This window comes from Vulpes vulpes, chromosome 1 (genome assembly GCF_048418805.1).
Source record: "Vulpes vulpes isolate BD-2025 chromosome 1, VulVul3, whole genome shotgun sequence".
NCBI classification, from domain to species: domain Eukaryota; kingdom Metazoa; phylum Chordata; class Mammalia; order Carnivora; family Canidae; genus Vulpes; species Vulpes vulpes.
In genome coordinates, this window is record NC_132780.1 from 40,229,372 (window position 1) to 40,242,703 (window position 13,332).

Sequence of the window (13,332 nt, forward strand, 5' to 3'; positions counted from 1 at the left end):
ATAGGAGCAAATAGAAGATTATGGAACATTGGGTTGCATCCATCCAGCATGGACAGTTGTGGAATTTGTCATGTGGTTTAAATTTTAAATACCTTTAAAGAATAAATAAACTCTTAAGGAATAAAGTTTACATCTGTTTTGTTTTCTGCTCTCACCCTTCTCTCAAAGATAAGCATCCTAAATAATATGTTCCATGATTGTTATATAAATTTTCATTTTTTCATCACAGTTTTTTTGACATTTACTTGTGTTGCTACACATAATTCAGTTTACTTGCTATGTAGTATTTAATTACCTGCTTTTTATTTGTTATATCCATTGGGTTTTTGTGTATAATTTCTTTTTAAAACATGGATCCACTACAAGCAAAATAAATAAGAAAAGCCAAATGATAAGTAACTGAATGAAGTTGGGTGGGGTAAACTGTCAAATGCTGCTATAAGTTTGAAAAGTGTGAATGGGGAATTAGCCATTGGCTGTGAAAATGTGGAGGTGTAGTGGGTAACTGTGACTGCAGTGGTGTTGACCATCACCTTTGAGAGACCTTGGAAACTGGTCCCCTAGCCCAGACCTATTCAATTTGAAACTCAAGTTGGGGGCCCCACCAATCTAGGTTTTAGAAAACCCTCTGGGTGATTTTGATGCATGCTCAAGTTTGAAAACCACTGTTGTCATCTCTTCAGTTCTCGACCAAAAAATGAAAACCATCTTTGTAGAATAAGCATCTAAACACTTTATTCACCTCAGTGGCTTCTCATTGCTATTGGAATAAAGCCAATAATTTTGTTTTAAAATAGTTTATAGTCCTTTTGTAATCTGACCCCAGGTAACATCTGGTTTTACCTCTTTTCTTTGTTTGCTTTATGTTCTCTGGCCATACTGGGCTTCTTCAGTTCCCTGAATATTTTGCATGTTTGCATATTTTCCTACTCGGAGACATTCCCTACTGACTTTAAAATAAAAAATTTCTATTCATATGTCATATATTAGACATCACTTTCTCCATTACACCTCTGAGTTTGAGGCTCCTACCTTATTCTGAGATGTATTTAACCTCTAGGATGGCACTTAACTGTTTGTGATTGTTTTTTTATGTTTTTTCAGTCAACAGTGAGCTCCTCGAAAGCAGAGGCTTTCTTGTGATTAATATTCTCCACTGAATGTTTTCAGGGACATTTTTATGGGAAATTGGTCAAGGGCACGGTTGGTACGGTTTATCAGTCTGCCATTTCACATGTAATTGACTTTCACTTTTTAATTTTTCTTTTCAGACAACCGATCAAAACTGGGTTCCATGTTTACATGATGAAACTGAGAAACTAGTTCGTAAGGTAAAATATTTTGTCAACCCACAGACTTAATGAAAGAAATTTTTAGAAAGGCAAATGGTAATATAAAGATTTATGTGAATTGTGTTTATTTGCTTAACTCTATTACATTACTCAGTTGTTTGAGACTTCTGAAAATAGCATATATTAAAGATCCTTTAAAGGAAATGAGATGTAATAAACGTGATTTATTTTCAGTTAGTCCGATTGGATAACCTTTTTGCCTATTGGAATGTGAAGTCTCGGCTGTTTTACCTTAATGATTATGACGAATCACTGGTAAGTAAATCTTTTTGATATGTGCATGTATACCTTTGTTGGTAGCATATTTTGCATAAGGTTTTTATTCATTATTGTTTATTAACATACTATAGCCTGTGGTCTTTTTTCCTAGGCAAAATCCATTAGCATTTACAGAAATAGGTGAATGTATATGTGTGCCTCTACACAAACATGTATAAACACACAAACATCTTTTTTTTTTGTATAATTGACATGCAGCATTAGGATAAGTTTTATGTGTGCACCATAATGGTTCAGTATTTGTATGTAATGTGAAATGATCACGAGAAGTTTAATATCCATTATCATACATAGTTAATTTCAGAATTTTTTTTCTTTTGGTGAGTACTTTTAAGATTTACTCTCTTAGCAATGCTAGAATATGCAGTGTAGTATAGTTAACTATAGTTGCCATGCCGTATATTATATATACCCCATGACTGACTTACTGGATAACTAGAAGTTCTTAATCTTTTGACTTCCCTTTACACATTTTGCATATCTCCTACTCGACCTCTGACAACTGCCAGTCTGTTCTCTGTATGAGTTTGGCCCTTTTTTTTTTTTTTTTTTTAGTATTCCACATATGTGTAATACTTGTCTGTTTGACTTATTTCACTTAGCATAATGGCATCAAGGCTTATCCTTATTGCAGGTGGTAAGATTTCCTTCTTTTTAACGGCTGAATAATATTCCAATATATAAATATATATTTTTATAAATACATATAAATGTATTTCAATATATTATATATTACATATAATATTCCAGTATATGAATATGTATTATATATATAAATATATGTATTGTTTATATATACAGTATATTTTATTTACATGTTCATTAATCAGTGGACATTTAGGTTGTTCCCATATCTTGGCTATTATAATTAATGCTGCAGTGAACATGGAGGTGCATGTATCTTTTCTAGTTCCTGCTTTTCTTTGAATAAATATTCAGAATGGATTTTATTGTAGTCCTTTTAATTTTTTGAGGACTCTCCATACTGTTTTCCATGAAGATTGTATCAGTTTACATTTCTATCAACAGTGCATAAGAATTTCCTTTTCTCCATTTCCTTGGTATTGCTTGTTATTTCTTGAGGGTTCTTTTTTTTTTTATAATAACCATTATGACAGGTGTTAGGTGATATCTCATACTTTTGGTTTCCAATTCCCCTGATGATTAGTGGTGTTGAGTGCCTTTTCATGTACCTGTTGGATATCTGTTTGAAAAATGGCTTTTCAGTTCCTCTCCCATTTTTTTTTTTAAATTTTTATTTATTTATGATAGTCACAGAGAGAGAGAGAGAGAGAGAGAGAGGCAGAGACATAGGCAGAGGGAGAAGCAGGCTCCATGCACCGGGAGCCCAACGTGGGATTCGATCCCGGGTCTCCAGGATCGCGCCCTGGGCCAAAGGCAGGCGCCAAACCGCTGCGCCACCCAGGGATCCCTCCTCTCCCATTTTTAAATTGGATTGTTTTTCTGATATTGGGTTGTCTATGTATTTTGGATATTGACCCCTTATCAGAAAATTATTTGTAAATATTTTCTATATAGTAGTTTGCCTTTGTATTATGTTGGTTTCCTTGGCTGTGCAGAAACTTTAGTTTGATGTTCTACTTGTTTACTTTTTTCTTTTGTTGACTTGACTTTTTTGTTGTTGTTGTTGTTGTTGTTGTTGACTTGACTTTTGGTGTCAGATCCAAATTATATCATCAAGACCAATTTGAAGGAGACTTCTGCCTATGTTTTCTTTTAGGAATTTTGTGGTTCCGGGGCTTACAGTCAATGTCTTTTAATCTACGTGGAGTTAATTGTCGTGTATGGTTTAAGGTAGTGGTCCAGTTTCATTCTTGTGTATGTGGCTGTACAGTTTTCCAAATACCACATATTGAAGATTTTTTGGCTTGTATATTTTTTCCCCATTATATATTTTTGGCTTGTTGTAAATTAATTGACCATATATCAAGATACTTTGGTTATTCAGGATCTTTTGTGGTTCCATATATACATTAGGATCATTTGTTCTGTTTTTGTGAATGACGCCATTGGAAATTTGATTGAGATTGCATTGAATTTGTAGATTTTTGGGGTAGTATGGACTTTTTAACAGGATTATTTCTTGCAATATAGATTGTGGAATGTGTTCCCAATTTTTTGCATCTTCAATTTCTTTTCAGAATCTTACGGTTTTTGGTATACAAAGCTTTCACCTCCTTGGTTGAATTTTTTTTTTAATTTAAAATACTTTTAGTTAAAAAAAAATACTTTTAGTTTTATTGTTTTAATTACCTAAAGCTACAAAATGTGAGTAACAAATGTCTTTATAATAGTTTTAGTTAATTTTCTTTTTTAAAAGTTTTTATTTAATTTCTAGTTAGTGAAGATATAGTGTAATACTGGTTTCAGAAGTGAATTTAATGATTCATTGCTTACAACACCCAGTACTCATTAGGACAAGTGCCCTCCTTATTCCTCATCACCTATTTAGCCCATCTCCTGCCCACCTTCCCTCTAACAACCCTCTGTTTGCTCTCTGTGTTTAAGAATCTTTTTTGCCTCCCCTTTTTCTTTTCACCACTTTTGTTAAATTCTACATGAGTCTAATCGGATGGTATTTATCTTTCCCTGATTGACTTCCTTCGTTAAATTTATTCCTAGGTATTTTATTCTTTTTGATGTAATTGTAAGTTGGATTGTTTTCTTGATTTCTTTTTCTGTTACTGCATCAGTGTACAGAAATTTAGTAGATTTTTGTATATTAATTTTGTATACTGCAATTTTATTGAATTCATTTATTAGTTCTGACAGTTTTTGGTGGAGTCTTTAGAGTTTTCTATAGAGTGTTATGTCCTGTGCAAATAGTAACAGTTTTACTTCTTTTCCAGTTTGGATGTCTTTTATTCTTAATTGCTCTGGCTAGGTCTTGTAGTACTATGCTGAATAAAAGTGGTAAGGTCGGGCATCTTTGTCTTGCTCCTGATCTTAGAGGAAGAGCTTTCAGGTTTTTTTGTTTGTTTGTTTTAAGATTTTATTTACCTTTTCATGAGAGAGAGAGAAAGAGAGGCAGAGACTCAGGCAGAGGGAGGAGAAGCAGGCTCCATGCAAGGAGCCCAATGTGGGACTCGGTTCCGGGAATCCGAGATCACGTCCTGAGCCAAAGGCAGATGCTCAACCACTGAGCCACCCAGGCATCCCAGAGCTTTCAGTTTTTTTTTTTTTTTTTTGAGCTTTCAGTTTTTAATGTTGAGCATGTTAGCTGTGGGATTTTCATATATGGTCTTTATGAGGTTAAGGTATATTTATACCACTTTCTTGAGATTCTTTATTGTAAGTGGATATTGAGTTTTATATACAAGCACATTTTATATATGTGCTTGTACAAATATGTATACAGATATGTACATATATAAAATGTGCTTGTATACAAATATGTAAAAACATACTACATATCTAAATAGTTTCAGATCATTCTTAAATAGTACTAATTTAATGGGATATTGTCTTACTACTTTAATATTTTCCATAGCTAAGTCCTCCTAAGTTTCAGTTTTTTATTTTTTAAATTGCTTTAAAACTTTGTTTTGGTATGTAAGGATTTTGTATGTAGGATTTTGTCTAATAAAGATATATTGGCATGAATGTAAATAAAAGCAGTTTGTCTTTTAATAGGACAGCTTGAAGAATGGTATTGTCACTGACAATACTGTTCCAGAAGGTTATGATTTTGGTAAGTACATTTTATAAAATAAGTGCAATTAAAATAATTGGTATAAATTTTAAATGAACATTGATAATGTCACTGTGATGTTTCATGTTAGTTTTGTCATATAATTAAAAGTATATAATATACACAAAAACCCAGTTTGTTCTATGCCATTCATTGTTGGGGACCTTTTTGCTATTTTTTGAAACTATAGGAAAGAAAAATGCCTTATAAGAGAAAACGTGATAAATGTGGTAAATCTCTAAGTGTTCTTTAGTTATAATCTTTTAAAGATGTTTTACATGGCAAATACAATTTAATAGGGCTAGCTGCTATAGTCCATAGTGTTATCTTGTTATTTTAAAAATGTATATTTAAAATTTTTCTTCACATTTTTTCTGGTTCCAAATTTTCAGAAATGAACGTGTAATACTTTTATAATCAGAAATGAGCAACTAAAATTTTGAGTTGAAAGAAGTACTGTTTTCTTTTACTCTGTATAGGCACTCGATAAATTCTGATTGATGGGTGGATAGTTTATTTATTGGATTTGGTTGTTTGATGTTATCAACCAGTGATTCTTTGCTATATTCTTCTGCCTTTATGATTATACTTTGTTAATTTCCTGAAGTGTTTTTTTTGTTTGTTTGTTTTTAAAGATTTGACAGAGAGCGAGAGAGCTCACCATGTACATGAGCTGGGGGAGGGACAGAGGGTGAGAAAGAATCTGGAGCCAAAAAATGCAGGCTTGAGCTCACCACCCAAGATTGTGACCTGCGCTCAAACCAAGAGTTGGGTGCTCAACCAACTGAGCCACCTGGGCGCCCTTGATGTGACTCTTGTTGTCACATCTTGAAACCATTGTTTCACTCTTGAAACCAATTCAAAGCCAGAAATGGGTATTTTATTTTCTAGATTTTTTTCCTCAAGGGAAACATTGAGAACAGATGAGATTGCCTACCATGTATTATTGGTTCTCCTATCACTCTAGGTTTGACTTATTTCTCCTTTGCCCTACTGTCATTTCCTGCTGCATTAATGACAGCCTGATGAGTGAGAAACTACACAATAGTTTGCACAGAGGAATTTTAATAGAAATACTGTCACAGGATTGGAGTAACAAGAGATTGGCTAATAAAAAGTAGAACTCTAAAGAGTATAGGAATAATAGAAAAAACTACCCCTACCCAAGGACAGAGATGGAGTGCCCAAAGAACAGAGTCTGCCTGCCTCAGCACTGAGATCTAGACCTTATTGGAAAGGACGTGACTAGGGCTCACTGACTGCTGGGAAAGTCTTTGTGGTGCTGTGCCTCTAAACTTCTTGGACATTTGCCCTCAGAAACTAGCATTTCTCATGGAGCATTGTCTCAGAGGAGGCACTTCCCTGCAAAACTGCTGCTTAGCTGCCGTGCACTCAGCAAGCTGGTGCTGAAGAAACCTGTTGTGCTGTAGGAGCTGGACAGTGGAGGAGCTGCCTTTCGTAGGAGTCACTTTGTAGGGTCTGAGCTGTGGAAAAGCCCTGGCACTTTCAGGAGTCTGAAATGAGCACATCAGAACCAGGAAGCATAACTCCTCCTGCAGTATCTCTCCAATGTCTAACACTATGCTACCTGGTAAAGAAAAGAATATTTAAAGGGCCCAAATCTAGTTTTTAGATAACCTAGGGTGAATTTGCAATTTGCAATTCACAGACAATAAACTGATAACTGGTATATACCTACTAGGGAAAGAAGGCTTCTTTTTGTTTGTTTTTTATTTAATGGGAGAGAGACAACAGCTTATTTATAAGATGGAAAGGATCTAAAGAACATGAAAAATGAAGGAAGAGAGAGAAAGGATGATTTCTTCATGGCATATGGGTAGAAGGAGATAGAATCTCATGTGCAAGTGGAGTGCTTTGCTGCACAGAGGAAATGAACATGATTAGTTCATTTATGAGACAGATTTTAGGTATAAAAGAGAAGTCCTACTACTGGGTATTAGGACTTCTACTGGGTAGGAGTTTATGGAATTTCTCTTATGAGCTTTTATTTTTTAATATCTGAGGTATTGGGGATTTTGGAGGGAGGAGAGGCTATGAAATAGTCATGTAGATAAACGAGAGTGAATTGACTAGAGTAGTGTTTTCGAAGTGTGGTTCAGACTACTGGAAACTTACTAGAAATAGAAATCCTAGGTCTATTCCAGGCATATCTGAATCAGATTCTCTGAGAGTGAGCCTTAAAAATCTATGTTTTAATAAGCTTTCCTGGTGAGTTTGATGATTTTGATTAATTACAGATTTTGAGAGCCACTGTTCTAGAATAGGGGTTGGGCAGTTTTTTATTTTTTTATAAAGGGCTACATAGTAAATATTTTTCAGTTTGAAGTCTCTGTCACGTATTTTCCTTTGCTTCTTTTAAACAACCCTGTAAAGATAAAAGAATCATTCCTGGTTCACCGGTTGTACAAAAATACAGTGTGGTATGCATTTGGCCTATCCTGGACTAAATATTTTATGATTGCTCAGCAATATTGAGGATCTTTGGGATTTATGACATTAAAGTGAGACCAATCCATGTGATTGTGTTTTTGTTTTTTTTCCCCAACCAAGTTCAACTTCTCAGGTAGGTTACAGGTATGTAGAGTAAATGGAGGGGGTTTTTATCCAGAATTAGGGTTTCGCCTGGTAAGTACTGACAAAGTGAGAAGACAGAGGAGTGAAGAGTGAATTCAGGGGAATGATTAAATTACTGGTCATAGAATTTTAATAGTGAAGAGAGGGAACTGAGAACAGGAAGCAGAGGTGAAGGACAGAGAAAAGCTACAGGATCAATGAATGTGGGTCCCACAGGATCTGAAGGTTTAGTATTGAAGTACTAGAGGAGTGGTGGTGGTAGGAGAGTTAGGTTCTGGAGACTGGGTTTATGGAGAGGTCTAGCATATAGATATGATAAGATCTAGAAGAGTACAAGGCTCTGAGAGGCTATGGTTTTGGAAAGATCAATTTGTATGTTGAAATCACTTGGAAATTAGAGTTGCCAGGAGCTAAAATCAGAGAGAGATAGGAGAGGTTGTAATCTAGGGATGGATGGAGATTGCAACCAGGGAGGGTATAGGGGGTTGTGCAGTCTTGTATGTAACGTAAGAAAGCCAGGGGAGAGGAATACTTTTATTTTTCAAATAGTGGTGGTTTTGCTTTCTACATTTTTAAAACTTAAAAAAAATTATTTTAGAGAAAGAGAGAGAGAGAAGGTGAAGGGGGAAAAGGCAGAGGGAGAGAGAAACTGGAGTAAACTCCATGCCAACCATAGAACCTGACACTGGGCTCAATCTCAACACCCAAGATCATGACCTTAGCTGAAACCAAGAGTTGGACACTTAACTGCCACCCAGGCGCTCCTAAACTTTCCTTTCTTTACTCTTTCCTTCCATTTATGTATATGTAAGTTTTTCTCCTTTTTCACTGTATGGTACTCATACTATTGTATAGATGTACCATGATGAATTTAACCAGTCTCTGTTTGTTGAATATCTTCTTGTCCTACACAAGTTCAGAATATATTTGCTCACTGTGTAAAAAAATTAAGTGCTGTGCCTCAGGAATGATTAAAACAAGAGGAACATACTATGGTTTTATATAGATTAACTTAAAATTTAATAGTTGATCTCTATATAGATTCTGCTATTTCTAGTCTTGCTCTGCAAGAATATTCTTATTCTTTTTGGCACTAAATATAAAGGGTTGAATTTAATCCATTTTAGATTATGGGTTGAACCAAGAAGTTATCCTGGGCTAACTCTGATTCATCTTCTCACCTCTCCTTTTACAAGTTAAAGCAGAGCAGATGGATACAAAAAAACTGATCAGAAATTCAGAAATTATAATTCTGTAATGGAAGTCAGGGGTCAAATAAAATCTTTTCTCCCTTAGCATTTTTAATGTAAATCTTTTAAATTGTATATTTTTGTTAAGATTATATTACTATACTATTTTTGCCTTTTATAGTGTTCTTGCTTTTAAGGGTTACATTGGTATTTTGAGGGGGAGTTCACTTAGTCTTCATTTACTTAAAATATGAATTATAGGTAGGAAAAAGATAAAGAATCTTCTCCATTTATTAAATGACAGTTCATCTGACTAAATTATAGCAGTGTGACAATCTGGGAAAGTAGGCAGTATAAGAAATGAAAGTCAGTATTTTCCATTTCATCTCTTTAGTACTTTGGGACTCTTGAAATATAACTCAGTTTATCTTTTTGATATCTATGTTATCTTTCAGTGTTTCGCCCCATATCTGCTAATGCCAAACTTCAGATGAATCGGCGATCAGATTTTGACTTTTCTGCCCCTAAGATAAACCTGGATGTTGAGTTACATGATATAGCAGTTGAGTTCAATAAACCACAGGTGATTTTTTTAGATGAAATTTTAAATTGTGAGCTATAATTTGATAAAAGCAGAACTAAGATTTTAAATGTATTTCAAAGTTCCTCAGTGTTACATGAAAACATCTTTAAAAAGTCAAGAATTTAACTTTTTTAATAGTTGAACAAAAAAAATCTTAAACATGTAATAAAAAGGCTTAATTTTTTCCTTCTTTAGTATTTCAGTGTTATGGAGCTTCTTGAATCAGTTGATATGATGACGCAAAATCTGCCATACAGGAAATTCAAACCTGATGTACCTCTTCACTATCATGCCAGAGAATGGTAAAATGACTTACATTTTAAAAAAAATTGAGGTCTAATTTGACATATGAGTTTCAGGTTTATAACTTAATGATTTGATATTTGTATATGTTAACTTTTTTCTTTAGAATTTTTAAGATCTCTTAGCAACTTTCAAATATGCACAGCTTAACTATTAGGACCACACTTTACATTGTATCCTCGTGACTTATTTTATAACTGTAAGTTTGAACCTTTTCAGTCCCTTCACCCATTTCACTCACTGCCCTTGCTTTACCTTTGTCAACCACCAGTCTGTTCTCTGTATCTATAAGCTCAGTTTTTTGGTTTTTGTCTTTTAAGATAACATATGTAAGTAAGATTGTATAGAGTTTATCTTTCTCTGACTAATTTCATTTTATATAATGTCCTCAGGGTCCATCCATGTTGTCACAAAGGGCAGGATTTCATTCCTTTTCCTGACTAAATAATGTTCCACTATCCAACTGTGTGTGTGTGTGCATATATATATATATATATATATATATATAAATTTTCTTTATCCATTCATTATTTGATGGTCATGTTGGTTTTTTTGTATCTTGACTATTGTTAATAATGCTACAGTGAATAATGGGGAACATATATCTTTCTGTGCTAGTGTTTTCATTTTCTTCTTCAGATAAACACCCAGGAGTAGAATTGCTTGATCCAGTTTTTTTTTTTTTTTTAGATTTCTAAAATACGGCATAAAATTGAATTTTCTGGGATTATTAAAAACTATAGTTTGTGTTAAGCAGTGTCTTTTTTTTTAAGCAGTGTCTTTTTAAAAAAAATTCAAACTTTCATATTATATACTTTAAACCTAAACTTGAACATCAGATTATATGAGTCTATAAAATACAGCCCCTTTCTAAAATTCAAAAGCCTTCTCATTCTGTTTATTAAGCTCTTGCTGTTTTCTAGAAGTTGCAGTTACTCTTTTAGTTGACTTTTTAATTATTGTTCAGGTGGCTAAAGTGCTGTTTGCCAAGTAATACTTTAATAGTCCTTCTGTAGAATTATGTCTTTTTTCTAACAAAATTCAGTGGTTTTGCTTGTTTTCACTCAGGAAAGAGAAAATATTAATAACGTAGTCTTAATACAAACTGGGCTGGGAAAAAATCAAGTGCTCAGTACACCATTTTAATAGTCTCTGTAGTATAGTTATGAATGTTGTTTTGGAGCAGAAGCAACTTTATTTTTAATATTGTTGGTTGGAGGCTGTTAAGTGTAGGGTTTTGTTTCTGTTTTCTAACTAGGTGGTCTTATGCTATACATGGTATTCTTGAAGTAAATGTCTGCCCCCGGTTACGAATGTGGTCATGGAAGCATATTAGAGAACACAGGCAAAAGATGAAGAAGTACAAAGACCTGTATAAAAAAAAGATAACAACTAAGAAGCCAGCTGGTGAAATTCTCATCGCTTTGGAGGTTAGCATTTTTTAAAATTGTTGAGTATTTTGTACTTCATGACTTCTCAGTCTTTAGTGACTAACACTTCCTACTTATTTTTATTTTTTACTGACCATTCTCTTTTACTTAGACTGTTTTGTAGTCCTATTCTTCACTTCAGTTGGGTGATATAAACTCTGGTGATATTCTCCTGGGAGCTGTTGAAATTGGAGATTATTCTCAAAATCTGGAGAGATTTGGGTTCATGCAAATAGTAACTTGAAGCCTCACATTATGACTTTTTTTTTAACATTTGCTACATTGGTTCCAGTCTTCTGTGTGTCAGTTTCAAAGCTTTATGTTATCTGTCACCACTCCATTTCTCCTGTTACCATCTAATGGCAGTAGTTAAATAAATTTCCTGTCTTTTATACATACTATGCTTAGAATTATAGCCAAGTCCCATCCGCCTTTCCTCATCTCTGTTTATCCCAGTTTTACTCCTTCTCAAGCTTTACTTAAGTCCCATCTCTTGTATGAACTTTCCTGAATTTTCTGCCCATAGAGAGTCCCTTTTCTTTTTATTCTTCTGGCATTTCTAGTCTTTACCAGCAACTTTACATTTCATTATCTGTCTTGAGGTTTCCCTAAATACTAGTCTTTTCTGTTAGCATTATAGTATATTCTAGAAGGGATTGCTTTATGAGTGGATGATATTTAGTTTAGGGAGACTGAGGGGAGGTAGCCTCTTGAAATTAATATAACCATTCTGAATCTAGGCCAATTTCTGATTTGGAGCCCCCTCAAGGTTGAGTTTTATTTTTATTTTTGAGGTAAGAGACTTTTTGCAGACCCAGACTATTAGGGATGTTTGGGTTTAGAGTGTTTTTGGGTGGTTACAGATTTCCTTACTTTTTTTTTTTTTTTAATCTTAACCTTAATCTTCCAAGTCTACTGGATAGTAGAACCCTGAATGAAGGGTTGTTTTCTAGACAATAATAGATTACGGTTACTTCTCCTAGGGGAGAAAAGATTTTAGCATGAAACTCTTAAAAGAGGTCATGGAAATAATGTATTGATATGATGAAAGATTTATTTTATTTTATTTTTTTTAAAGATTTTATCTATTCACGACACACACACACACACACAGAGCGCTGGACACAGGCAGAGGGAGAAGCAGGCTCCATGCAGGGAGCCTGACATAGGACTCAATCCTGGGTCTCCAGGATCACACCCTGGGCTGAAGATGGTGCTAAACCACTGAGCCACCCAGGCTGCCCAGATTTAGTTTAATTTAGTTTATTTCAGTAGCCATAAAAGCTTTGGAAAGTGTAGAATTTCAAAACAAGTTTAAGTGTATCTGGATCTACTTGGAATATACTAAAGATGACACACCAACTGTGTATATAATATGAAGGGTTTAGAATTGTGTTTTTACCTGAAAGTGACACTAATGTGTTTACCCTTAGTTGTAGTTAAAACCCAAATAAAAATCAATTTAAACAGTGCCTATATGATATCTTTTAGTATGTGTCTGTAAATCTTACTGTGATACTCATGTGCATGACATGTATGATTTCTTTAAGAAAGTTACTCTATCATTACTAATTTTCAAGCTGACATAATATACAAGCACGGCTTCTCAGAATGAAACAGAAATACTATGCTGATGGATGATCTATTTTCTGCATCCTATTATATCTTATTGTGTCAGTTTGTTAGCTTATATATTGAAGTTTGATAATTTTTATAATCTTTGTGTAGACTATATGAAGTTACTCAAACACATTTTTGTTTATATTTTAAGGAGTTGGAAAAGACCTTGGATGTATTTAATATAACTATATCAAGACAACAGGCAGAAGTTGAGGTAATTCTAGATTATCTTTCAATTGGTAAAAATAAATCTAGATTCCATGTAGAT

The 13,332-nt window shown here is 34.0% G+C and overlaps 1 protein-coding gene across 3 annotated transcripts in view; it reads left to right on the forward strand.

Moving 5' to 3' along the window:
• The window catches only part of VPS13A (vacuolar protein sorting 13 homolog A), a 237,353-nt gene that overhangs the window by 36,089 nt on the left and 187,932 nt on the right, over positions 1-13,332 (forward strand). For all 3 annotated transcript variants that reach the window (XM_026001515.2, XM_026001519.2, XM_026001517.2), the window contains exons 8-14: positions 1,272-1,331; positions 1,527-1,607; positions 5,286-5,343; positions 9,584-9,711; positions 9,907-10,013; positions 11,273-11,444; positions 13,216-13,278. In XM_026001515.2, coding sequence (XP_025857300.2) covers positions 1,272-1,331; positions 1,527-1,607; positions 5,286-5,343; positions 9,584-9,711; positions 9,907-10,013; positions 11,273-11,444; positions 13,216-13,278 — 669 coding nt within the window. The remainder of the gene's footprint in view (positions 1-1,271; positions 1,332-1,526; positions 1,608-5,285; positions 5,344-9,583; positions 9,712-9,906; positions 10,014-11,272; positions 11,445-13,215; positions 13,279-13,332) is intronic.